The sequence below is a fragment of the Microtus ochrogaster genome, chromosome 7 (assembly GCF_000317375.1).
Source record: "Microtus ochrogaster isolate Prairie Vole_2 chromosome 7, MicOch1.0, whole genome shotgun sequence".
Taxonomy (NCBI): Eukaryota; Metazoa; Chordata; class Mammalia; order Rodentia; family Cricetidae; genus Microtus; species Microtus ochrogaster.
The window spans coordinates 15669819-15696477 of NC_022014.1; the positions used below are offsets into that span (position 1 = coordinate 15669819).

Here is a 26659-nt window from a genome sequence, read left to right on the forward strand (position 1 = left end):
GCCCTGCTCCCTCTGCTCAGACCTCGCAGCAGGACAGAGGCACTTGGTTGCTGGAAGGAAGAGTTAACAAGGAGTGTTTGTAGCAGCTGCTGTCTCCAAGGAGAGGAAGGAAAGCAGAGCAGCGAGGCCACAGCCTGGATGCTGTTCCGGGGCTCCCTGGCCGGCGACAGTCGCGGGCTGGAAGCAGCAGATGACTTGTCTGGCCCTAACAGAGGGGTGTTCTCACCTCCACCAGTCTTGGGAAGCGCCGAACTGAGTGGACTGGGCAGCTGAGAGTGAGGTCGCTTGCAGGGCCACCAAAGGGAAACTTCAGGCAGGGACTGAGGAATGTGGGCATTGGGGGCTGGGCCTGGCCCAGAGGCTGAAGCCAGCAGCAAGCTGCAGAGCCAGAAGCCCTGGGCTCTCAGAGGGGAGAAGGGGACCTATTGAACCAAGGAGAAGTGAGTCAGGACCTTGACCTAGCAGGGAGCAGGAGGAGAGAGAGAGAGAGCAGTAGGGGACAGGAGGCTCCTACTTCCTCCTGAATTTCTGCTCCAGCCATGTCTCAGCACAGGGGACACAAGAGGAGGCCCAGGACCCCAGGGCCTCCTGTGCGCAGCATCCGGCCCTTCAAATCCAGCGAACAGTACCTGGAGGCCATGAAGGAAGACCTGGCCGAGTGGCTTCGGGATCTGTACGGGCTGGACATTGATGCAGCCAACTTCCTGCAGGTGCTGGAGACTGGCCTGGTGCTGTGCCGGCACGCCAACACTGTCACAGAGGCTGCTCTGGCCTTCTTGGCTGAGGCGCCTGACCGAGCTCAAAAGATTCCCATGCCTCATGCTGGGGTTTTCTGCAACGGGGCTGCTCAGCCAGGTACCTTCCAGGCCAGGGACAACATCTCCAATTTCATCCACTGGTGTCGCAAGGAGATGGGCATCCAAGGTAACACATCTATCTCAGACCCTTATCTTGTGGGGACATGCGTTATGTGGAGGCTCAAGCTAGGCTAGATCTGGGGGGATCAGAAGTTGAGGTATTCTTCTAGATTTTCCATGAGGTAGCTATATTTTTGTGTATCAGTTTCTTTTCCTCGTAGCCAATCCTTATAAACACACACTGACGATCAATAAACATCTGTTAATGATTCAATCCATGAAGAGACACGAATCACCTTTTCTGTTTCCAGTGCATGCTGGCTACCAAGGACCGAGACTAGAGTCCAATGCCCAGGAATGCATGGCCTAGGAAGGCAGAGTGCTGGCTAGATTCAGAAGTTACAAGCCCAGGGGGATGTGTGCTCCAGTCAAGTGTATAGTATAGGATCCAGAATGGAAATGTGCAGAATGGGACAGTTGTGGGCACCAGCAAGGGCAATTAGAGGGAAGAGATTTGGGGTAAGGAGAGAGGTTTGGGGGAAGAGAATTAACTAGGCCGTGGGGGAGCAATAGCAAAACACAAGAAAGGCAGAAAACTGGAGAAAACCAGCCAGTAAACCTGAGGAATTAAAGCCATGATTCTCAACCTTCCTCATGCTGTGAGCCTTTAATATAGCTGTTGTGACCCCCCATACCATAAAATTATTTTACAGCTGCTTCATGACTGTAATTTTGCTACTGTTGTGAATTGTAACATGAATATTGGATGCGCGACTCCAGTGTCGCAACTCCGTAGGTTGAGAATCACTGGACTAAAGAATGGGAAGAGAGGGCTGGAGAGATGGCTCAGTGGTTAAGAGCACTGCTTGCTCTTCCAAAGGTCCTGAGTTCAATTCCTAGCAACCACATGGTGGCTCACAACCATCTGTAATGAGATCTGGTGCCCTCTTCTGGCCTGCAAGCATACATGCAGAATACTAATAATATTGTATACATAATAAATAAATCTTTAAAAAAAAAAGGAATGGGAAGAGAGCTGGGGATGGAGGAGTATCAGGGACACAGTCCTGTAGGGATCCCCAGGGCTCCGGGAGTGACAGTTGTTTGCCTTGAACCCAGGAATGGGATTAGGTATGATTGCATAACCCTCCAAACCAAAGGTAACTGGGGTGGGACAGAGAAAGGGTCAGGTTTGAACTCCTGGCCGGTGGAGAGGAGGAAAGGGCTGGATCAAAGGTTAATCAAAGCTAATGACCTGGCTGGAGATGTAGCTTTTTTCTCATTCCCAGTATCAAACCCTCAAACAGCTGTTGCTTTCTGTTGAGATAGGCTACAGCCCCATTTTTCAGAAAATCAAAACTGGGGCTCTGGAGCCAGCTGGAGATCGCATAGCCTTTGAGAGAATCTGGGATTGAGCCTCGTAGGGTGAGGTACACAGAGCCTATAGTCAGGCCAGCCTGGTTCTCTGGAGCTAAATTTGGGGAGTCTGAAGGATGGGTAGGAAGAGGAAGAAACTGCTTCCTGCTCCTGGGGTCTTCTTGGTGGCTAAGTGGATCGGAGGAGAGCTGGACAGAGAAAGCCCCCTTCCCTGCCCTAGGATCAGCCAGGCTCCAAATACTTTTGCCCACGCACCAGCCTCTGCAGTTAGCCTGACGGCCTTGTGTGGACCTCTTCCAGCCTCCCCCTCAACCCGAGATGCTGAAACCCGAGCCACCCTCCGGTGTCTGCTACCTCAGCCTAGGGATGGTCTCTAGAGGGGACTTAAGCCACGCGTGTCCCCTTCTCTCCTTTTCCTACATCAGAGGTGCTGATGTTCGAGACAGAGGACCTGGTGCTGCGCAAGAACGTGAAGAGCGTGTTGTTGTGTCTGCTGGAGCTGGGTCGCCGCGCCTGGCGTTTCGGTGTGGCGGCACCGGCCCTGGTGCATCTGGAAGAGGAGATCGATGAGGAGCTGAGGCGCGAGCTGGCCCTGCCCTCGCCGGATCCGCCACCACCCGCACCCCCTGCCCGCAGGCCTTGTCACTTCCACAACCTGGACCAGATGGTGAGGCGCCCGGCCACGCCCTCAGGCCCAGTCTGTGCCCCGCCCTCCTCTTCCCAGTCCTCGCTGCCCTGCTCCATTCTGAGCCTCTACCCTCACCGCGTAGGACAGTGGCTATTGCCGCTTACCGCTTTTGCCCCAGCCCATCACTGCACACTTCTCATTTAGCCCTGTAGGCTAGGTGCCAAGGACATGGCATCCTCGCGACCCACCTTGTGGCTTTGCACAAATCATTTAACCTTTCTGACCCTCCGTCCAGGGCCATGTAGTGGACTGAGGCACAGGAGCCATTTTCTGTGACCGCTGTGAGAATTAAGCGAAGATGAAGTGCGTGGGGGCGGTTTCCAGAGTGGAATCCCCTCACAGGAGGAGGCTCTTCCCCCGAGGCTAGCCCCATTCCAGCCACTGGGAAAAATAGGGCTTCCCCCTTTTTCTTTCATTTTTCTCTCCTCCTCTTTCCCCTCTCTTGTTTTTCATTTCTCTTTCCCTTCCCTTGCTATGTTGCCAAACGTGGTCGCCAGGTCATGAGCCCAAGCAATCCTTCGGGAAGATTTCTTAGCTGAAGGCCTGTGACGCAATGGGCACGGGATTCTGCCCCGGGCTGGTCAAACAGCACAGTCCACTGTATCCCACTGTCAGAGGGGAAGAGGACCACAGGGGTGGCTCCTATGGGCTCTTTAAAGCCTCTCAGCTCCCAGGCCTGACTTCAGCACCGCCGGGGGAAGGCAGATAGGCACCCCGTTTAGTTTGACCCCGTATGTGAATGGACTTGGATGCTCAGGCAGAGAAGAGGGCTGAGTCTCTGCTATGGCCCACAGGTGCAGAACCTCGTGAGTCATTGCACATGCCCAGTGCAGTTCTCCATGGTCAAGATATCTGAGGGCAAGTACCGAGTAGGGGACTCCGACACGCTCATCTTCATCAGGGTAAGTTGGGCCTAAGGTGGAGGGACCTCCAGCGCCAGCCAAATGGGGTTTCCTTTCAGGGAACCTTGGCTGAGCCTGAGGGCAAGGATGGGAAGTCACCCATCATATACCCCATGTCACCAGACCTTGAGGCTCTACCCTACCTTGGAAATTTCCAGGAGATTCTAGGCAAAGTGAACAAGCCTATCTCATCTTCCCACCAATGTAGCTGGGACCACCACCCCCGTCAGAGCTGAGTGTACGGGATGCCCCCGGCAGAAAGGGGGGTCTATAAAAAAAGGTGCCCCCGCTTTCCTATTCCACAGGACAGGACAGAGAGCGAGGGACCTGAGACCCTGGGTTTGTGTTCAGTGTATGACCCCAGCCATGTGGATCCCAAAGTACACCACTCAGACCCTGGACCTGTCCATTCTGTAGAGTGAGCAGCGGTACAGGTCTGGGATGGGCTTCCCACTAGCCCTCCCCCGTGCCTGGCTTCACCTCCCCAGAGACGGTCTGTGCTCAGGGGTGTGGTCAGCAGTTGGGCGTGGCCAAGGCCTTTCCATGGGCATAGAATATCCCTGGGAGCCGAGCCAGCAACCTGAGCCTCTCGGATCCCAAGACAATGGTCTTGTAATGTGGGAACGGGCCAGGGATTTGTGGTCCGGCTTTGGAACTGTGGGCATTAAAGACTGAAAAGACTATGGGACCCTGGCTCATTACAGAGTTGGTTAGAACTCCCACCGTCTCTGTCACCCATCACAGAGGCATGATGGTCCCGTATCAATTGCAAGTCGCGACAAGTGCAGAGCCCTGTATAACAAAGAGTGTCCCCAGCTGTGGGCGCGCAACTTCCTGTTTGCCGGTCTGACTCTCACCCCTGACAAGTGATGTCTGTCATGGCTGAGACTAAACAGAAAATTATCCTGTCTCCCAATCACAAACGTGATTAAAGAAGTATACGGGAATAGGGAAAGTCCTCCCCTCAGCTCTCAATCTAACCTTTGCTCCCTCAGATCCTCCGGAGCCACGTGATGGTGCGTGTTGGGGGCGGCTGGGACACGCTGGGCCATTATCTGGACAAACATGACCCCTGTCGGTGTACGTCCCTCTGTGAGTTCCCCAGGAGGTTTCGCCTATGGGGCTAGTTAGAGAGACATAGCTCCTGGTTGGGAGGCTACCTGTGGGAGGACAAATAGGCCTGATCTCTAAGGGCTCCAGCTGCGGGAACTGTGGGTGAAGACAGAGGGACGTCGTGGCGCAATACTATAAATAACCACAAGGTGGCGCAAAAGACACGCAGAAACAGCGTTGTCCGAGATGTTCTCTACTTAGTAGAGAACAGGTCTGGCCTGGAATCCACACTGGTGGCCCTTCTGATTTGGTTTTCTGTCTTTCCCTAATCCTCTTCAGTATGCCAAGTAACCCCGAATAAGCACACAATTTGAATTAAAGTTGCAGATCGGCAACACAACATAACTTTCAGCAAATCCCAATGTTGGGTTCCCTGACCAGATTGTGTCCCCCGGAACCCCTTTGTAGAAGCTGGGACTGCCACTGTAGGCTCTGGTGCCTATAAGAAGGAATAAAAAGAATTTGAGAGCATGGGAAGGAGGAACAATGAGTTTGATAAACAGGAATTGAACCTTTCTTTCTTCTGCTTTCTCTGGGGGGCCTTGGTGGGTAGCCCACAAACCAGGTAGCTTCCTGAAGCCCCCAGGGCCACCAGTGCAGCACGAAGTGAAGATGCAGGACGGGCCTTCACAGCCCCAGCCTACGATGACCATCAGCCGCTCACAGAGCCCACTGCCTCCGGTGGACTGGAGGACCTACACCTCTTCCAGCCGAAGGCTGAGGCCCCCCACCCCCTCTCCTCCCCAACCCCATGGTGAACGAAGATCAGAGGTCAGGATCATCAGAGAGACAACCCCATTACTAAGGTACAAGAGAGGGATATGTAAGGGTCTCCTCCATATTCTCAGTGGCTCATCCCCCAAGATAAAGGGAACAATGTCCTACCCCAACAAAACTTCACATGTGCCGGGTAGGGGGGTAGATGCCCGAAGTCCTAGCATTCAGGAAGCCAAGACGGGAAGATTGGGAATTTTGGTCTTTCCTGGGCCACTTTGGGAGGCCATATCACAAAACCAAATTTAAAAGAGAAGGGTTCTGCCGGGCGATGGTGGCGCACGCCTTTAATCCCAGCACTCGGGAGGCAGAGGCAGGCGGATCTCTGTGAGTTCGAGACCAGCCTGGTCTACAGAGTGAATTCCAGGACAGGCTCCAAAGCCATAAAGAAACCCTGTCTCGAAAAACCAAAAAAAAAAAAAAAGAGAGAGAGAAGGGTTCTATAGCCCAATGGGACAATGCTCCCCTGGTATGTACAAGACCCTGGACTCCCCAACCCAGGGCCACAGAACAAGATAAACTTTCAGGTGTTTGTGGTCAAAACCAGGGCTTAAGGACCATCTCATTGCTTCAAATATCTACCCATTTTATGGCCAAGGAAGCTGAGGCCCAGAAAAGGAATGGCCATATTTAATGTCCTTCCATTTCATGATTAAAGTGAAACTGAGATTGGCCCCAAATACAGATAGGCTCTGGTCATCATCAACCTCCAGGGCTGGAGTCACCTTCTGTCTGCCGTATGGGGAACAAGGGAGAACAGGCAGGAAGAGCGGCTGCGTAGGGCTCTCTCGGTTCATCCTAGGGAGAACACTGGTTCTAGTACCCCATGGTATACCCATGGGAAATGCCTCGGATAGGCCTAGGTTTCTCTTTCCAGCCTGTTTGTCTCATTTGCAGGTCCCAAGAGAGGCCAATGACCGCATCTCAGAGGATGCTGTCACCCGGTTCCCAATTCTCATCTACCTGTAGGAGCCCAGACCTAGGAAGGACCCTGTCAGGAAAGAGAGAGAATAGATACCCTGGTGAAATGCCCAGAGGAAGGACTCCCACGTCTTGGGATCACAAGGATACAGACAGACAAGGAACCCATACCAAGGCCCTCACCCCCCAGAGGCTCCAAATCCCTGAGGCCACCAGTAAAGAGACATCAGCAAGAGGACCATCTCCCCCACCTCGTTCCTCCAGCCTAGTCAACCCTCACGGCATCTGGCTCCTGAATCAGGGTGTTTCCCCACAGCTCAGTGAACCTGCATTTATGCAATCCCCAACCCCTAGCAAAGGGTTCACCAAGATCCCCATCCGACTTTCCTCTGCCCGGCCCCCAACACCCAGAAAGTTTTTGGGTTCTGAAAGTGGAGGTTCCATGGAGAGAGGACCCAGCCCATCAAGGGCTCCCACAGGGAACCTGGATAGATCCACACATGGGCACCACTCTGCTGAAGCGAGCCATGGGGGCCACCAGATGAACATTCAGATGGCTTTGGAGACTGAGGATCCCAGGATCCTAGACACACAGACGTGGAAGGGGGGTCACACGTCTCTGCCCCTGGGCAGGACCAGAGAGCAAGCCCTCTACCATAGCCTTGACGAGGAGATTGTGGCCAACATGAAACTGCTAGAGGTGGGGCCTGCCTGTGATTGGGGTACACGGTCTCAAGCCATCCCTCGAAGTGGAGTCTACGTTCCCAGCCTGGGTGGGAAGTGGCCTGAATCTGGGGGGCCTTACGACAAAGTTATCCAAGAACTGGTTCAGGGGCCCCCACCCCTCCTTAAAGTGGATCGGAAAGCCTGGAGAGTAGACTCTGAAGCCTCGCCTAAGCCAGCTGTGGGCCCAAGAAGTCCCGAAGAGAAGCTAGGATCCAGAGAGAGTGGACCAAGGATAAAGGCAAACCTGACTGCCAAGAGTACCCCAATGAGGACTGTGACATCCACAAGAGGAAAGGACTGCTCCACCAGGACTGGGCCCGCCACCCCGGAGGCTCCCACACATTCATGCTCAGACCCCAGTTCTGACAAAGCTGGGGTTTGTCTGGGCAAGGGTAAAAGAACCCTCCGGAAGCCTCAGAAAATCCCATCCATTTACAAACTGAAGCTGAGACCTAGAATGCGGCCACGCAGAGACCACAGGCCTGAGAAAAGACCTTCCAGAATTCCCAAGCCACTGACCTACCTCTGCCTGGGTCCAGCCAGGACAGCTCCTGGAAGCAGGCTATTGAAAGCTACATTGGGTAGCAAGGGAGCGGGCACCTGCCCGGTGGAACGAGCAGGTGAAAAGAAGGAGGAGGAGAAAAAGAAAGAAGCCGGCATCTCATTGGCTTCAGAGAGCCAGGAGCCCCTGCAGCTCAATGGAACCCCACTTCGACCTGAGGAAGAGTCCTGGGTCTGAAGAGTCTACAAATGGGGAGGACCACACCAAAATTTTGTATGCAGTCCAATGTATGTGTGAGGAAGGATGGTCCCTGACTTGGCACAGGGCCTTGGCCAGGAGTAGTGTGAAGACCCCATCTCTTCAGTTGAGCAGAAGGGTAGCCCACACCTTCCACTGCAAGCCAGCATCAGGTAGCGGCAGTGGGGAGCACCCATATCTTTTTGTTGACCCCAAGAACAGTTCCTCAGCCTCTGAACATTTCTCCAGCTGTAAGTTATTAAACACACGTGGGTCTGTCCTTGAGCCTCAGCTTTTTGGGGGGTTCTTTCCCTAAGACTGAGGAAAGGTAGTGAGGTGCAACTTCAAATGTTGTTGCCTCTGCTGGAGGAGATAGGGACAAGGCGGAGGGAGCGGTCAGCTAGGGGAGGATTCTACGAAGTCCTGGTGGTCAGAACCGTGGACAGCGACAAAGGTATCTCCCCCACCCCCCCACCCCCCCCCAGGCTCCTGAAGGCCACCCTTGACTTTAAAGATTTCCCCTGGTCCTGAGAACAGGGATCACTCAGGGAGAAGAGAGCTGATTGATGGCAGCCATCACACATCTGTGTCTAGGAAGCTATGTTCGGAGGCCCTAAATTTGACCCCTGCCTGAGAGGAAGATGCAGAAACAGGGTTGAGTCTTCCAGGCCGTCGAGAAGGCAGCTGATGGTACCCTCTGTGTGACTGTGATTATCAGTACCTTTGCCCCTTTGATCCCTGGGTTGACCTGGACTTTGAGGTGGGGACCCACTCCACCCTCCACGAGCAACAGAGCTGACACCGAGGTAGAGAAACGAGGGAAAACACGCCCTGATTTTTAATCTGACTTCCGATAACAGCTCAATGGGTGTCACACACTTCCAGACCCTGTGTGGGAAACCCTGGCTGGGGAAGGGAAGGACAGAGATTCAGAATGAGGGTGAAGGGACCTGAAATCCAAGACCTGGGATGAAGAGGAAAGGGTGAGGGGGGCTACATTCCAATGGTTTCCCCCCGGGGGGGGCAGCCAGAGAGAGGCCTGGATCCCCCCACCCTCGCCTCAAGTGCCTCAGAGTTGGGGGTGGTGATCGGGCACATGAGATGCTACCATCTTTACCCCACGCCCCGTGGAACCAGGGGTGGGGCTGCAGGAGAGGAAAGTGGGCATCTCTCCTAACCCTTCCAGCCACTCTGAAGTGTGGGGAAGGGGAGCCACCACCTCTATTTCAGAGGGAGGCTCAGAGAGGGCAAGTTACTAGCCCCAAATTTTGCAGGACAGCAAGGACTAGAACCCAGAATGCTGGGCTGCCCAAGGTCAGGGCGGCTGCTGCTGTACTGCAGTGCCCCGCTGGGTGGAGGGAGTGAGATTCAGTAGGTGAAGCAGAAGAGAGAATCATGGATTCCCTCCCACACGGGAACACCACAAATTCCCCACCCCTACCCCCGCCCCCAGATCCCTCCCCATAACCTCTCTGGGTACCTGATTTCCTGGTCTGTGCACTGCAGCCCGGGAAAAGGCCAGGCATCCTATGTACCCCTCTTAACAAAGGGTTCTTATTATCCTCCCAACTGGATCAGGGCTGAGGCTGAGGGGTCAGCCTCAAGAACTCTCTTCAGCCGGCCGGGGCAGGGGACGCGGCACCACCATTTCTTCCCCCCTCCCTCCAAGTCCCCCATCAGTCCCTCAGGCCATTCCTAGAATCTCCAGGATTATTATTTCTAAATCGGTACAAAACTGACAGTGATCAGCTCCGGTGACGAGAGGTAGAAACCCGGCCAGGCAGCCGGGGAAAATGGGGTGGGTGAGTTAGGGCATAGGGCCAACCTGGTGTTAGGACAAGGGGTCAGATCCTGAGGGCCTCCACCTACGGGTGGGGATGCATGCCTAGCTCCCCCAGGCACAAGAAGCTCCCTTATTCTTTTCTCGGCTCTGCCCCTACACAGACTGATCAAGACAACCTGAGACCTGATGGAGGCAGAGTCTTAAGCAGTTGGGCTGAGGTGGCACTGGGACACAGAATTACCATTGGCATAACCTGACCCCCTCCTGGGCACCACCTTGACCACCCACCCCCAGTCCCCCACAACTCAACCTTCCATAATACAGCAGACCATCCCAGTGCAGGAGGTAACGCAGAAGTAGGACCTAGCATCATGGAGAGAAAACTATCCTTAGGGGAATTTCCTCTCCACACTGTCAAACAAAAGGAATTTTAGCCCGGGGCCCATCTGGCTTTGGGGTCAGGAAGGGTGAGGGGCACCCGGCAGGGACCATTGAGTTAAGGCTGGAAAGTAGGTGGTTGCGTCTCTGGGGGCTGCTGGGCAGGGAGGTCTCCCTGGATGAGGAAGAGCTCTGCCTTCTCTCCCTGACGGCTTTGAGACCTCAGCCCTCGGACCCCTTGGCTTTGGTCCTTGGGCCACTTGCCTCTCTCTGCCCTGTGCCAGTGGCGCTGCCGGTGAGAAGGCATCGCAAAGCTGCCAGGACCTGCGACAAGGGGATGGACGAAATGAGAGCCCTGTGAGCGGAGCTGGGGGACAGGGAGGGACACTGAAGGGAAGACAGGACAAATGAGGACGGACAGATACTTGAGTGGACAGACATTGCAAAAGGGGACACGTGGCAAAGACAGACACACTGTAGGGAAGATGAGCGGGGCCCGGCCAAGACAGCACCTCCTCACCCCACCCTCCATTTCACAAGCTCAGCCCTCAGATTGTGGCGCCCCCTGGGGCCGGGCACTACACTACACTACAGCACTGAAGGTGACTGTCCCAGGGAGACCCAGGTTGGAGGGGAGGACTGGGGAGTGGCGGGGAGGCTCCCTCTCGCCCTCTGATTTTCGTGGGGGAGGTGTGTGGCTGCAGGAGCGCTTCAGGCCGGGAGTCCAGAGTTCTCCTCCGGGGATTCCCGCTCTAGCCCACGTGTCCCGAGGGAGGCTGGCCCCGCCCTGCCCTCTCTTCCGCTGGGACAGTGCTGCAGCAGCGTCACATGATGGCGCAGCGGTTGCGGCGCAGCGCGCCCTGGAAGCGCAGGGCGGCGTGCACGTGTTTGCAGCGGGCGCAGCCCACACTCTTGAGCAGCTCGCTGAAGAGCAGCAGGATGTGCCAGTTGTACTTGGCCGAGCACTCCACGTAGCCACACTTCCAGGTCTTCCGCACCAAGTGCGACACGTTCCAGCGCGGAATCACGCGTCCGCGTTGCAGGTCGCGCTTGTTGCCCACGATGATGATGGGCGTCTCGGAGGTGCCGATCACCCTGAGGGTCGAAACAGAATTCTGAAAACGCTGCCAGTCTCAAAAACCACTGGACTCCGAGCTAGCGTGTACTCTGACCCAGGTGTAGCCCCAGCCCCTTGGGGGAAGGTTACATCTCTAAAAGGCACGTCTTTGGATGCAAGAAAGTCGGTACTATTGTCTATTTTACCGACAAAGAAACTGAGGCTTATATGTCAACTGATCTGAGGCCATGTACCCCCAGCCCCTGCTCTTCACCGCCATGTAAAAAGCAGGGGTCCCAAAATGAGTCAATAGAAGTAAGGTTATGTGACCCATACCTGTAATTACAGCACTAGGGGGCCTGAGGCAGGGGGATTTTGAGTTCATAACCAGCCTGGCTACATAGTTGGAAAGAAAGGAAGAAAGAGAAAGGGGGGGGGGGGGACACGTGGGAACCAGAAAAGGCATACATTTCCCTGTGACCTGTGTTCCCCACCCCTTGCCCGTGTCCCCCTTTTTGGAGACAGGCCACCATTAAGGCGCCCACGGAGACAACAGACTGTCACAGCTCCTCACCTCGTCTCCAGGATCTGCTGACGGATAGTCTTGACGTACTCAAAGCTGTCAAAGCAGCAGATGTCATAGACCAGGATGTAGGCGTGGACGCTCCGGAGTCCCCTGCAGCAGGCATCTGCCCACTCCTGTAACAACCCCCCAGCCAATACCCCTGTCAGAGCAGCCACGAGGCCTCCCAGCCCCCAGCCACCCTGTCAAACAGTGTTCTCACCTACACCACACCGGAGCTTCCTATCCCCTCCCCCGCAGAAGGCCAGGTTCCCCAGCACGCAGGTGCTCAGAGCTGTAACTTCTCCTCCCCAGTCAGGAGAGAGCAAGTCACAGGCTGACTGACTTTTTGGCCCACCACACTACCTTGTGAGGATCTGGAGATTAGCTCTAATTCATCCATCCATCCAGTCCTTTGCTCAACACGCATTTATGAATCCCCCTAAGAGCACAACCCTGACCGACCGATTCTACCTACTGTATTATCTTCCAAGGCTTACATGAAGCTCCCACCCAGGACAGCCCGGACTTGCCACCCTCCCTGCAAGCAGAGGACTGTGTCCAGCCTCTCCTGTGTCTGAGGTCATGGATTATACCCTAGTTACAGCTATCCTATTTCTGTTTCCTCGCAACTGCAGTGAGCACCCAGGAGGGCCAGGACCCTGTTTTTGTTTTGTTTTCCATTTTATACACTCCGTACTTTTGTCCCTTGTTAAGCGGGGTTTTAGCTTCTGATCCGCAGTAATCAAACTGGTAAGCTCTCTCCATGGTGCTGAAACCCACAGTACCCGCAACCAGGAGCAAGGTAAATCCTATCCCTAATTTAACAGACCTTGGGTTGCAGCCTGAATGTAGTAAACCAGGAAAAAAAAAAAAAAATGAGACTGGAAGCAGAAGGGGGCGGAGGAGGCATAGAACAGAAGCCTAAGGAGTTCCAGAAAGATGGGATTGCTTTAAGGACTAAGTCTTCCTATGTAACCCGAGCTGGCCTTGAACTCTTGGTCCTCCTGCCTCTGCCTCTCAGCTGTTGGGATTACAGGCACGCACCACCATGCCTAGCTTGGCTATTTAAATGTTTTTAAAAATACTTCTGTCTGTGAGAACTTCTCATGGAGGGGCTTCAGCTCAAGATGAATAGGCCCTTGGAAAGACTAAATGTGTTAACGAGAAGGTTCCTTAAGGACTAATTAGATAGTTAATCTGCCATCAGATGTAAGTGCAAAAGGATGTTAGGGAAGACAGTGTACAGAAAGGAGGTTCCCAAAGCTTCGGGGGCAGAGGCCTTGTGGGGGCAAAGGAAACTAGGGTCTCTCCTCATAAGGGCCCACGGAGAAGAAGGGAAGGAAAGGGGTGTGTTGCAGTCATAGGGCAGAGCCTGGTACGTATGGGATCCTGAGCTCCATCTTCAGCACACACAAAAAGGAAGGCCAGAAGAATGTGGAGGCCCAGCTTCAGGCCCAGCTTGCATGCGGTCGAGGTAAGAATTTCAGCTGAAGCAGAAGGGGGCAGACTTGGGTGGCAGCTGTAGAGTGTGAATCTGACTTCAGAATGGCGCTTCCAGCTTCAAGGCTCGGGAGATGCTGCGGTGGATTCCCCTGGGGAGATGATGTGGCATCTCTGTGCTGAGGTTTTAATTTCTGGTGCAGAGGCAGGATGCAGAGGACAGAGCTAAGAATATAGGAAGCCATACATCTGCTTTCTCCCAGACCAGGAAACCTTGATTTGGTGGGACACCATTACGGGAGGTGCTGGTGGTGTCAGGGGCCTGCAGGCCTATGCATACAACCCGTCTCCCACCACACGTGAGGAATGGAGACCCCTGGGAAGAGGGAGGGAGGATAGATTCCATTCTGCAAGCCCTCCCCCGGCTGCTGGAAAGAGGCTGCCAGGCTGAGGGTGCAGCCCCACTCTTCCCCCAACACACTGCCTCCTCAAGGGGACTCCACGATGCCTCCCACTCACTCCTCTCAGGAGGCTTCCTAAAGGGAACGACAGAAAGCCCCAGATTGGCTGGGCTGTCCCTCCACTTCTTGACTGAAAGGAGGGATGGAGAACGCTCAGCTTTCCTGCCAGTGTGCTCCATGGAGGGTTCTCTTTTGTTCTCCCAGAGGCCATCTGTGGGCTGGATTGAGTCAAAGAATGGGCTGAACACACAGCCCAGTGGTAAAGAATGTGCTTCTCACACACAAGGCCCTGGGCTCGGCCCCTAGCTGACAAAGACAGAAACAGAGGCCGAGAAATGGGAATTGGGTCCAAGTCCGGGGATATAGTTTAGGGGCTCAGTCACCTGGCCTTAGCCATGTGTTTCCAGGCATCTCCTTCGGCAGGCTGCCCATGCCCTCTAACTTCAGCTTCCTGCTCTGAAGGAGGAGAAGGGACTGTGGAAGGTAACAGGCCCAGACTCTAGGAAGCATTACTTTATTTTATTCCTAGAAAGCAGCCATCAAAACTCTTAAGGTTGATATTTGACTGTAGAGCTTTCAAGGTCCCTTCTTGAGACTTCTGTACTCAGAGTCCCTAACTGTGCTCCCGCAGTGGCATCCTTGAGATCTTAGCATCTAATAGAAGGGTCAATCAAGAAGAAAAGGGTCACCAGGTGTGGTGATGCGTACTTTCAACCCCAAGATTGGAAAGCAGAGGAAGATGGATCTCTGTGAGTTGGAGGCCAGCCTAGTCTATATAGTGAGTTCCACGATATCCAGGGTTGTGTATGTAGGGAGACCCTGTCTCAGAAACAGAAGGAAGAGGAAGAAGAAAAGGAAGAGAAGGAGGAGGAGAATCACACAAACGTGGTGCTGCCTGCCTTTAATCCTAGCACTTGGGACAGAGAGGCTGGAGGTCAAGGTCATCCTTGGCTATAGAAAAAGTTCCGGGTCAGCTTGAACTACACAAAACCCCGCCTCAAAAACAAAACCCCCAATAATAAGAACCCCAAACAGGCAAATAATATTAGTAGTTCTCAGAAAGAAACCAAACCAAACCAAAACCAGAAACATACAAGTCTTAACTATATAGAAAATGCACGACCTTCACTACGCAAAGATAGACCACACTGAAAATATCCTCTCTCATCTTCTAGACCCGTGGTTCTCAGCCTTCCTAATGCTGCGACCCCTTAATACAGTTCCTCATGCTGTGGTGACCCCAATCATAAAGTTATTTTGTCCCCACTTCATAACTGTAACTTTGCTACTGCTATGAATCATAATGTAAAGATCTGTTATTTAGGATCTCTGATAGGGTATCCCTCAAAGGAGTCACGACCCATAGGTTGAGAACCACTGTTCTAGAGTGTCAAAAAATCCCAGACTTTCATAGGATACACATAAAACTTTTAGAGAAGGGACTTTGGAGACACTTTGTAAATCCCATGTCTATTTATCTTTTGAATTGGCAACGCCATTTCCATTAACCGCTCCTGCAAATATCGTGACCTACGTGCAAACTGACTTATACATAGGCTACTTACTTATTTTGGCATTGACCCAAATGGTCTAGAGAGTGAGGATGTCCTCCAGACAGAGGCAGGAAATATTAGCTCCAGTTACAATGTTAAGTGTGGTGTTGCACACCTTTAATCCCAAGATCGGAAGGCAGAGATAGATGGATCTCTTTGAGCCTGGTCTACATAATGAGTTCCAGGGCAGCCAGGGCTACATAGAAAGACCATGCACGCCTCAAGAACAAATCAAAACAACAAACCCACAAATACAAAAGCAAAACAAACAAAAACCAAAATGTTAAATTAAAGAAGCAAGGGCCAGGTTTGGAGATGGCATGCCTGTAATCCTGCTACCCTGAGAACTATGCAGAAGGATTTTAAATTCAAGGCCAGCCTGGGCAACATAGCCATAGCCTGTCTCTTAATGAAAACAGCGAGAAGAAGATAGCAGTCTGGGCATGGAGCTCGGTGGTAGAGATAACTTACCATGTGGGAAACTCTGGGTTCTATCCTAAGCTTCAAACAACAGCCACAGCCACAGCCACAGCCCAAAACAAGACACGGTACATAGTGGGGTTGATTTTTATGGAAAAGGGGAGACCAAATGAAAATATGGTTTCTTGCTTGAGTGTCAACGAACCATCAGTGAGAATGGCTAGGGAGGGTTACTACAGGGAGAAGGGGCAGAGGCGGAACAGGGATTGTGCGAGGCCACAGTTCAGGCATTTATGCCCCTGACCCATTCTGAAATTAGTAAAGACAGATACGAACTGAACGTGAAAGATGCACTTGGCATGGAGCCAGATTTCACTGAAATTTCCAAGTGAGAAGTAGAAGGTCCTGACCTCTCAGGCACTGTGGATCACATGCTTGGACCAGGTTTCTCCTTGGGGTGCTGAGTCAAATATTCACAGCAGGATGGGCCAAGGTTCTCCTGTTGGGGCAGCTGAGCTCCATCAGGCCCCAGCCAGAGATGGCTGAATTTGCTGTCACAACTGGCCAGGGCTTGTTCTTGTCTCTAGGAAATGCCCACAAGCCTCTGCACTCTCTGGCCCATCGGGGGAGCTCTGCTTCCGCTTCCCCTGCAGCCAACTTCCTCCCAAGCCAGAAGGAGAGAGAGGTGTGAAAGCTCTGGTTCTAAAGCTGGGGAAGGTGCCTGGGAGTGGGGTGGGGGAGGGAGTGCGGGCAGTGGGGATGGTTAAATCTAATTCTGCAAGGGGTCCGTGAGGCTGTCCTGGGGCTTGGGAATAAGGGTTCCTGAGAGAAAAGGCCTTGGGCAAAGGATCTGATTGGGGTCTCCAGAGTCATTGAGAACATCCCTTCTCAGGTCTCAGTCTGTCCTGCCCTTCTACAGATGACAGTGAGGGTGTGAGGCCATGGCAGGAGAGCTCGGCTTATGAACAGGCATTAGGGTTATTAGTTCTTCTTCCACTGCCTCTACTCTGTTGAGACATCACCTTCGCGACGCAGTACACCTGAGCATGGTAGACCCTTCCAGCCAGGGCTGCGTTAGCTCTCCCATACCACCTTCAATCACAACCTTCATTACATCGCACAATAACTGTTAGTCCTTTCTCACCAGACTATGAGTTCCTTGAAAGCAAATTCCATATTCTGCATTTGCTGACTATTCAGTCTTGGTGCCCAGTGCAGGGCCTGGCACACATTAAACAATCATCAAACATCTTTGAAATTCACTAGCACACAAACAAGCAGCTTCTTGGGATGGCTTTAAGGAGGGAGGCCCAGAGTGTGGTGTGGAGTTCCTGGCAGTGGAGCCAGAGCTGGAGAGGTGGAGAGGGTTGGCATCTCCTCTCCCCTGTCTCCTGACTGCCTCCATGGGCAGCTTACCTGCAGTGTGTTGACAGGGAAGGCGCTGATGGGTGGAAAATCCAGGATCTGGAGGTCGTGCACATGGCCGTTCATGACCACAGCAGGCAGGTAGAGGCGGCGGGCGGTGGTGGGCACACAGACCTCGCTGAACTCGTTGTATAGGAACTGGCGCACGATGGCACTCTTGCCCACACCTCGCGCCCCGAGCACGGCCACCCGGTAGGTGGAGACCATGCCTCCCGCCCCACTCCGCCACCGCGTCCTTGCCTGGGGCTCCTCCGGGCTGCATATTCCAGGGGCTGGGGGCTCAGCCACCGTCAGGACCAACCATTGCTCCCTCTGCTTGCCTCTGGCCCTCTTCGGCCACCACCTAGACTGAGGGGACAAGAGTTGGGCTCAGTGCTCTGGGTCATCATCCCTGGACCTGTGCTGTTATTTTTCACCTCTGCATCTTTGCGGAAGCTGCCATTGCCACTTGGAAAGTCTCGCTTTTCCAGAGCCACTATCTCAATCTATCCCCTCAAGCTTCTTCACCTTCCTGCAACCCCTGCTGTGCACGGTGCCCCGATTCCCCTCAACCTGCTTACTTCAGTGCACAGCGGAGACAGCTCTAGACTTGGATTCAAATTCCAGGCCCAGCCCCAAACCTGGGATAAATGGTACCTCCTCTGGGTCTCACACCCTGACTTCAGTGGAGGCCCTTTTGGCATCCTCAGGGGAGGAAGCTCTTTTAGTGCAGGACTCATTATTTCGGACATCTTCATTTTGTGGCTCTCAGGAGATAACTTCCCATAGCAGCCTCCAGTTACCATGATGACCCACAATGCCCCTAGCATTTCCCAAAGTCCCACTGAACTAGGTGATTGCATTGACTCCGGAGAGCAACACAGCTGAGCACTGGCTGCCAGCCCGACGACGCCGTTATCCTCGGTCAATACAATACCCCTAAGGGAAAAGTATTCCTATTTGCGCTTCAGAGAAGCTCGGTGTAGCCCCAAACCACACAACTAGGACCTGCCGCTACTTTCTACAGGTTGTGCGGCTTATCATATTTAAGCATAGTGACTCTAAACAGCGACAGACTAAAAGCAGGGTCTGAGTCTTTGACATCCCTTGGAGCTCAGAGGGCCTCGCAGCACACAGCTGCTGCTCAGGAAGAGGCTGGACTTGGAGATGAATTCATTAGTTTTCTGCCTGCTCAGTGCCTGTGACTTTTAGAGCTCGGACAAAACCCCCAGCTTTGATGATTTTTTTAGCTGTAGGTCTGTGGGTGAAACACCTGCTTTGGAGCCATGCGCTACACATATGTAAAGGGGAGCCAACAGCCCCCACTTCCAAGACAACCTAAGTAAATCTCTCAGCTGGAAGGAGACAACCTTCCTCCTGGGTTGAATGGTGGCCACAGTTAGTAAATGGGTACAGGGAGGTGGATTTACTAGGTCTTGAGGGTGCCATGGTTTCAGCCTCTGTCTCTGTGTGTTCTGGTAGATGCATGTTCTTTTCATATATATATATATATATATGAATCGTTTCGATTCATAGCTCAATGTTCCTTCAACTGTCCTGGTTTAAAGCACTCAATCTATTGCTATGTACATGTGTGCAATGGTAAATAAAAGACAGGGCTTGGAGTGAGAGCCATCAAGGTTTGATTCCCAGCCCTGCCATTCACCTAAGTATGACCTTGGCCAAGAAACTTCCTAGGTATGGTGAGATTGTTCATGGAAAAGCCCATGCCTGGCACAGAGTGGGTAAGCAATGAACAGTGATTGCTGGCCACCTAAGGTTTTCCTGGATGCTCAGTCGGACTTCCTGGCCATCTTGGAAGGAGTCACGATTTACTGTTGTGTGGACTCACGTACTTGTGGTGTGTGTGCCTGGGCACCCATGCGCATGCCTATGATGCCTTTCACTTTGTTGAAGAGATAAACCACCACCAACAAAACAAGACCCCAGGGCCTCAGGGAAGCTAAGTCTAGGACTCTAACCTCCTTTGTGCCTCATGCATGTCCTTTCCCCAACAGGTGCTCTCTGCTGAGTCTGCTGCCAGCTGAGACAGGACCAACCCTCCCAACACAGGATCCCTTAAGGTCCTTAGGCCTTCGGGGCATTCCTGGATGCTGCCAGCTTGGCAAAGAGACTCAGCTGGGTTAATTACATAACAGCACAAGCAGGTGGGGATGGGGGAGTCCGGAGCAATAAGAGAGGGCAAAGAACAAGGAAACAGAGTCTGGAGTCACTCTGGGTGTGGTGATTTGGAGGTTTCAGGATATACCCCTACCTGCAGATTCTCAAGCCCAAAAACCAACTCTTTCTTAGTAGTAGCAGAAACAAAAACCAGGTACAGTCTAGGAGCCAAGGAGCAGGGGCAAGAATAGCCCCCTAGGCATGGGGCCAGCCTCTGTAACTACCAGGCCTAAGTGTGGCCCGGTCCCCAACTCAAAGGGGACAGATATCTCCTCTTTCTTCCCAGGCACAGATCGTGGGTCTAAGCGTTTTACTAAACCCATGCCTAGTTAAGTGGGGTGAAAGGTCTGTCCCGGGAAGCAGGGCCCAAGCCCCCTGAGCTTCCACAGGGCCTGCATTCTGCAGTGATCTGCAGACAGCTCCAGGCAATAGACAGGGGGTCACACACTCAGGCCACAGCCTCTTTCCAGTCCCTTCCCTGGCCTGGACTTGGGTCTCTACCTCACACTGGGGAGGTCAGGGGCTTCTAAGGATCCTAAAGGCCGGGCCCTACATGCTTGCGCGGTGTGTCCCCACCACGTTCGCACAGGGGTGGGGGCACTGGCGGATGCCGGGCACCCGGTGACCCGATCGGTGGCAGGTGTGGGGGCTGCAGGAACCCCGCTGGCTTCCGGCTCCAGCTCCACTCCCGCGGCCGCTTCCTCCCCTCCGCCCCCCGCCTCCGGGCCGCCCCTCACCCCGCGGTCACCCCGCTCCTCCTCCTCCCGCTTACCCGGGGCCGTCCTGGCTGCCTGCCCCCTGCCCTGGCCGGCGCGGCCGCGCTCCCCCCGGGCTCCGGCGCTGCCTTGGGCTCCCCCGCCCGGGGGGAGAGTGAGGGGCGCCTCCCGCGGCCCGGGCGAGGCGGGCTGGGGCGCGGGGGGCCGCAGCACTGAGGGTCGCTCAGCTGCTCGCCCAGCGGAGCGCGCCGCCCGACTCGCACCGGCGGAGAGGGAGGCGGGCGCGGGGGGATCCGCTGGGTCCCCGAGCCCGACGGATTCACTTGGGCGCCGCGAGACCGGCTCCCCAGTTCCTAACCTCGACCTTCATCTCCCTCCTGACTCTCCCCCGGGAAAATGTGGCTCAAACCTGGAGGAGTCGGGGCCGGGGACCGAAAAGGCCCCGGAGCCTGTGGCTTCATTGCGATTGTCTGTCCTCACCGCCACCCACCCTGCCCCCAGCTGAGCTCTTGGTCCCCTCCTCCCCACGGTCTGTCCTTCCGACCCTTACCGGTCTGGTCAGTCAGTGACTGGCAGCTGCCCAGCGTGTGCCCTGCCCTGGGTGCTGACATCCAGGTTCTTTTGCTCCTCCACCCCCGGAGGACGGAGTAGAGGGTGGTCACTCTCGCCTTTCACTGCGGCAGGGAACAGCAGGCCAGGCTAGCGCCAAGCAAAGCTGGGCCCCTGCCAAAGCATGACCTCCACTCCTCTAAAACTGCAGTCCCTCTCCTCTGTGAGATCCCAGCATTTGCCAGGCTTGAGGGCGCAGTTTCTCTTGTATTTATTCTCAAGCAATCCTCATCAACAAATTTTAATCAGTAGCTAACATCCTAGTATGCTAAGAGCTTTGCCTAAATCCTCAAGTTAAAGCCCCAGAACATTCCATGAAACAGGCTGTTTCCCCATTCTACAGAAGAGATCATTGAGGTTAAGAAAAGATGAGTAAGTCCTCGTATTTAAATGCAAAATGTGGAATACAAAGGCTGAGTCACTAGCTAGGCAGCTATGGAAAAGCTCAGCAGAGGGCTCACAGTCCAGTGGGAAGCCAAAGACAAATCCCTGTGTTCGAAGTCAAGGTGTCTGGGAGGGCAGAGCAGAGGCTTGGCACAATAGTAGGGGCTTTAGGAGAGAGTGGAGAGACCTGACAGAACCCCACAGGCTGGAAGAATGGGGCCAGAAGATGTTGGGAGAGTTTAAGACAAGGTCTCTGGCTGCAAGATGTCAGCCTGTTCAGGTGCCTACCGCCAAGCTTGAGGACCTGGTTTTGATTCCCTGGGATCCAAAGGAGAGAACTCCCATAGATCCTCTGACCTAGAACTGTGACTCGTGTGCCTTCTTGATTGCTTTCTGCCCCCCTAAAAGAGTCTCGGAGACCCTCTTCTAGTTCTTTTCTTGGTGCAGCAAATACCTGACAAAGGTGGTTTCAGGGAGATAGGGTTCATTTTGGCCCGTGGTTTAGGGGGACAGTCTGTTGTGGCCAGAAGGAGAAGTGGTGGGAATGAGAGGTGGCTGGCGGTATGTGGGCAGCCAGGAAGGGAGCAGAGGTGAATGCTAGGTTAAATGCATTTTTTTCCCCTTTGCCTACATTCAGGTGGGTTTCCCCTCTTCACTTAAACTTCTCTGGAAACACCCTCACAGGCACACCCAGAGATGTGTTTCCTGGGTAATTTCAAATCCAGTGAAGTTGACAAGGAAAACTATCACTGACCCAAAACCACCAGGAGTTCGTTCTTTTGTCCTGTACTGGATGGATAGGAAGCAGGACATCACAGCTGGGCATGGCAAGGAGAAACTGGTCTGTGCCCATCCGCCAAGGGTTTTCCTCATTGTGACTGCATCCTCCTCTGAAGCTCCAACTAACTCACAGACCCTCTTCCCCTTCTCCCGTTGGGCTCTGTGTTTTGGGCATTTCCCCGACGGCTGTCTCCATCTCTGCTGGGCAGAAGGTGCAGTGCTCAGAAGCCTGGCTTCCCAGTCAGACAGCTCTGTATTTGATTTCAGCCCTGCCCTGTACTGTGTGATGGAGGCAAGAAGGAGCCTGTATTTATGAAACAGATTCTAGTTCTTTCCCCCACTGTTGCAGACAGGGCAGAAATGAGCCAAGGTGTGTGATACCTTTACACACTGCACGGTATGGAGCCCAAGTGTGTGGTCTTACCTTTCTGGATGAGCATTACTGACAGACAGACAGAGAGAGAGAGAGAGAGAGAGAGAGAGAGAGAGAGAGAGAGAGAGAAAGAGAGAGAGAGAGTATTCCCATTTATTCTAGGTGGGCTCCTGGAGTTAGGATGCGGGCTTGAGGACTGGGAAAGGTCGGGGCCCCTCTCTCAGAGCACCACTTTGGGGCTGGGTGGAGATTAGATGTGACTGATCCCAAGGGATTCCAGTCGAGTCACTGACATCCTCTTAGCTTCATTAAATAAATCATCCAGGACACTCTTTCCTATTGCATCTCAAACATATTTCATCCCCGTCTTGCCTGAGGATTGAAGCTTTCAATTATTCCCCTGGGACATAGGTCCATTTCAGCTTGAGGACTAGAAATAAGAAACCTTGAAAGCCTCTACCCTACAGATTATGGGACTTCATACTAGCCTTCAGTGGCATGCCATTTAAAGCACTGCTTTTATTTAAAGAAGAAACAGTGGTAGTATTTTCCCTAAACTGAAGCTAATTCATTTTGCTCTGCTGAGAGCTGATTTGGGCCCTGTTTACTCTTCTCTGTCACTACGATTACCTTGTTGGAAAAGCTAAAGGGGTTTGGTCCTTGGATCTGTCTGCCTTTGTGACTGTGGCTAAGGATTCCTGGTGACTGAGGGGCAAGCTCACAAACTCAGGTTCTAGATGAGCAATTGTGTGTGCCCTCTGTAGCATCTGAGGCCAGGGTATGGAAGATGGACAGGCTAGACCCACCTGTCCCATCAGAGGCCCGCTGTGAGTGTGAATGGAAGCAGAGTCAGCTAAGACTGATTCCTGCCTTTCCATCCTCCATACCAACAGGCACTCTTAGCTAAGGTGTTAGGATTCTGCCTGAAGGCGGATCTGATCCTTGGCAGTGTTGTCCCCAAACAATGCTCCCTAAACAGCTCAAAGTCACTTTTCCAACTAAGAATGTAGGTCTGACCAACCCCCAGCTGAGGCTTGCCCCTTGTTGGCAGCATCAAGAACGGCAGGGCAAAAGCAAAACTAGAAACCTGAGGAGGCAAGTCCAAAGCCAACTCAAAACTTTTCAAGAAACGTCCTTGCTGCTAATACCATGTCCGGGGGCTGGCTGGGATTCTAGGATTAGTGTTCAGGAGATAGAAATGGGTAACAACGGGGGAGGTGTGATCTTTCCCAAGTGCTATACCAGCTATTAAAATAAACAGGCTCTTGATTCTTAGAGCTGAGGGTGGCAGGGAAGAATCAGGGTCCCAGCAAGACCGGAAGTACTAATGCAAACAGTGGGAGGAGGAAGGCCCAGACTGGAGAGGCCTCTGCAAGAACATACCTGAGGCCCCTCCCAGGGGCAGAGAACAGTGCGGTCTCTGAAAACAGGTTTAGGTTGGGGGTGTGGGAGGGTGGTCAGCTGCTTGGAGCATATGGCCATCCTCAGGACTCAGCAAAGCTGGGTACAGTGAGTGGGAGGGGAGCAGCTTTTATGGAGTGAGAGGAACTGCCATGCAGTCAGATGTGCGGCCACATCGCCCTGAAAAGCAGGTGATGCCAAGTGCAGATGAGCAGGGTAAACAGGTATTGTGGGCACTGAGTGCTTACCATTCTACCACAAGTACTGCTGTAGATGAGCACGGGGAAACACTCTTAAATATTTTTAAAGCAATTTATTGTCTGTGTACATATGGGCACAGACATGCAATGGTGTGGGTTTGTGTGTACTTCCGGGAGTTGGTTCTCTCCTCTCCCGATGTGGGTTCCAGGGATGTGAATCAGATTCTCAGATGCCTTTACCACTGGGCCATCTCACCTTCACCCTGACTCACTCGTCCAATATGAAGATACATCATTCTGAAAGCTTTGCTGGTGACTTGCACCTGAGCTGGGTGTGTCTGGGGACTTTGCTTGACCTTATCCCAGACAGAGCCCAAGACTGCTCTTCGGTAGCCTGACCTGAACTTCAACTTAGAGACCTTCTTTCTTTCTCAGGGTTCCCCTAGAGCTTGGAGGTCCAGCAGAGGGCTCCCAGTTGCCAAAGGCAGCTCATTGTCTAGACACCAAAAGCAACTACTTTGAGCAATTAAGTGCTGAAAACTCCAGACCCTGTCTATATTTGTGAGATGTTCAAGGACTTGCCCAAGGGCTTCTTCAAGCAATACACAACAGTTCTGGATATCTCGGGCTCTCCCACTTGCTGGGAACATGCCGGCCCTGGGTTCAAGAGGCTTTTGCACCTGAGTGCTGAGACAACCTGGGTAACAGGTGCCCCGCAGCAGCCATTCTATGTTCCTGCCCTTGGCTATGCTGGCAGATACTGACAATCCAGGGGGATGGGGGACCACCACTGCCATTCTCCCAGTGTCTGGGAACAGCTGCCAGAGAGACTGGCTTCCCTGCACACACCTTCCTGAAGGGAGGTGACTTGAGAATTGGAACACCAGGTGGCTTCCTGAGATAAAGGCTTTTTCTCAATCCTAATTTCATCTAGCTGAACCTCTGGGAGGGCTAGAGCCATTAAAAAAAAGGGTTACTAATGTCCCTTCTCTGGTCGGCTATGTTTTATCCTGGGGTGTCAGACCTGAGAACATAGTACACACACAAACTTTATTTTGTGTAAATGAGTTTATTGATGAATACACAAGGAAGTTTCCCCCAACCCCCCCTCCCCCCGAAAAAAATCCCAACAAGAACAGAAGAACAAGCATTCTTAGGGTAACCTTTACCCTCACACACCTGGCTCCAGTGTCCCAAGCTTCACAACACAGACCAGGCTTGGCTGAGGACAGACACTCAGGGACTCTGACCCAGAAGAGCTCCAATGTGTTTGCTTCCTTGCCCTCTTAACTCCAGCTCGCATCAGAGACACACTCAGAGCAAGGAGAGAGGATACAGGGGAACCCGACTCCTGCTCTCCCAATCTGGCCAAGCTTGAGAGGGGTCTAGAGGGAAGCTGTGGCAGGGGCAGCAGACTGTTGTCTCTTCAGGAGGCCCTTTCATGGAAGCAGCATCCCTCCCTAGCTCTGCCTGGGGTGGAGTGAGAGGTGGCTTCCCCAGGGGTCAGACATCACCGATTGGCTCAGTTAGGCCAGCAGAGAACAGCGGTTCTTATCCAACACAGGTAGAGAGGCCTCAGTTTCAGGGGCGGGCACACCCTGGCATCAAACTGTTCTCTGCTTGCCCGGGCACATACTCTTCTTTCAGGAACTACAGTTTGCTTTGAGATGTGATGGAGGAAGGTCATTGGTTAATTATAATAAAGAAACTGCTTGGCTCTCATAGGTTAAAACATAGGTGGGTGGAGTAAACAGAACAGAATGCTGGGAGGAAGAGGAAGTGAGCTCAGACTCAACAGCTCTGCTCTCTGGAGAGAGACACCATGCTCCCCTCTCCCGGGTAGACGTGGTAGCTCTGCTCTCTTAGGCACTCGTGATGAAGCTCCAACCCAGGATGGACATAGGCTAGAATCTTCTTGGTAAGCGTACCTCGTGGTGCTACATAGATTATTAGAAATGGGTTAAGAGGCTGAAACTAATGGGCCAAGCAGAGTTTAAAAGAATACAGTTTGTGTGTTGTTATTTCGGGGCATAAGCTAGCCAGGCGGCCGGGGTGCTGGGGACGCAGCCCCGCCGTGGCGCCCGACGTGGTAGCAACAATTTCTCAGGTCTACTCTGCTTGCTAGAGGCAAGCAAGCACTCTCATCTAAGAGAGGCTTCCTGACTCAGCTTTAGCTGCAAAACCCTGCAGCTCATTAAGAGGTCCTGCCACGAAACACTTAAACGGTGTTGACGAAAAACTGAACACATGCTTTTCGGTTTTCAGCCGTAGCAGGAAAAAAGCTGCGCCGTTTGAAAATGCTGGCTTTCTGGGCTATCCTGCCAGGGCAAACTCTTGACTGTTTGAGGCAGGAGGGCCGGCTACAGAGAGAGGACTTGAGTGTTGTCTGTTGTAGCTCGCTGGCTGGTAGGGACCTTGAAACACCATAGAGTTGTGGCTATAAACATGGCTGCAGCCTGTATCTCCGCCATGAGGCTGGAAAGTTAAGGAATGGGCTGTATCCAGGCGCCAAAGCAACAGCTTTAGTCCTACTGATATTGCTTGGTAAATGAAAGACTCATGTGGTCAGAAAAAGAGAGATGTACAGTAAAGAGAGATTCAAAGACAAAGAAAATTTCTAAATGGTTTAAAGTGTGTTAAAAATATATGCAGACTAAAAGTTAAAGTTCTTCAAGCAAAAAACAAAAAAAAAGGGGGAGAGTAGTTGGGTGTGGTAGGACACACCTTTAATCCCAACACTTGGAAGACAGAGGGAGATTGACCTCTGTGACTTCAAGGTGTGGTAGCACTCGCCTTTAATCCCAGTGCCTAGAAGGCAGAGACAAACAGATCTCTGTGAGTTCAAGGTGTAGTAGCA

General features: G+C 53.0%; 2 protein-coding genes across 4 annotated transcripts; one reads left to right on the forward strand and one right to left on the reverse strand.

Moving 5' to 3' along the window:
* The first annotated feature begins 190 nt into the window (after window positions 1–190).
* Gas2l2 (growth arrest specific 2 like 2) lies at window positions 191–8449 on the forward strand. The gene is made up of 6 exons (XM_005349360.2): window positions 191–924; window positions 2660–2901; window positions 3717–3824; window positions 4820–4916; window positions 5491–5743; window positions 6609–8449. The coding sequence occupies exons 1-6, from the start codon at window positions 540–542 to the stop codon at window positions 8095–8097; spliced, it is 2574 nt and encodes an 857-aa protein (XP_005349417.1). The 5' UTR covers window positions 191–539; the 3' UTR covers window positions 8098–8449.
* Window positions 8450–8904: 455 nt separating this feature from the next.
* Window positions 8905–20760, reverse strand: Rasl10b (RAS like family 10 member B). Of its 3 annotated transcripts, none has more exons than XM_013347207.2 (4): window positions 20606–20760; window positions 17171–17527; window positions 11890–12014; window positions 8905–11353 (listed from the first exon to the last, which is right to left on the reverse strand). In XM_013347207.2, exons 2-4 carry the CDS (start codon window positions 17384–17386, stop codon window positions 11083–11085), a joined length of 612 nt encoding a protein of 203 aa, XP_013202661.1. In that variant the 5' UTR covers window positions 17387–17527; window positions 20606–20760; the 3' UTR covers window positions 8905–11082. The 3 variants fall into 3 exon arrangements, with proteins under 3 accessions (XP_013202661.1, XP_013202662.1, XP_005349418.1); XM_013347208.2 differs by lacking the exon at window positions 20606–20760 and adding an exon at window positions 20112–20333 and having other exon boundaries at window positions 17171–17522; XM_005349361.2 differs by lacking the exon at window positions 20606–20760 and adding an exon at window positions 20112–20333.
* Window positions 20761–26659: the final 5899 nt, after the last annotated feature.

What these genes read in the sequence shown, in the direction of transcription:
- Rasl10b (XM_013347207.2), bottom strand. Translation starts at nt 17,386, where the DNA reads ATGGTCTCCACCTACCGGGTGGCCGTGCTCGGGGCGCGAGGTGTGGGC. An exon ending in TCCCTGTCAACACACTGCAG is followed by an intron (nt 12,015 to 17,170) that starts GTAAGCTGCCCA and finishes GGGTTGTTACAG; the next exon opens with GAGTGGGCAGATGCCTGCTG. An exon ending in CAGCAGATCCTGGAGACGAG is followed by an intron (nt 11,354 to 11,889) that starts GTGAGGAGCTGT and finishes TTCGACCCTCAG; the next exon opens with GGTGATCGGCACCTCCGAGA.
- Gas2l2 (XM_005349360.2), top strand. Translation starts at nt 540, where the DNA reads ATGTCTCAGCACAGGGGACACAAGAGGAGGCCCAGGACCCCAGGGCCT. An exon ending in ACACGCTCATCTTCATCAGG is followed by an intron (nt 3,825 to 4,819) that starts GTAAGTTGGGCC and finishes TTGCTCCCTCAG; the next exon opens with ATCCTCCGGAGCCACGTGAT. An exon ending in CTGTCGGTGTACGTCCCTCT is followed by an intron (nt 4,917 to 5,490) that starts GTGAGTTCCCCA and finishes CTTGGTGGGTAG; the next exon opens with CCCACAAACCAGGTAGCTTC.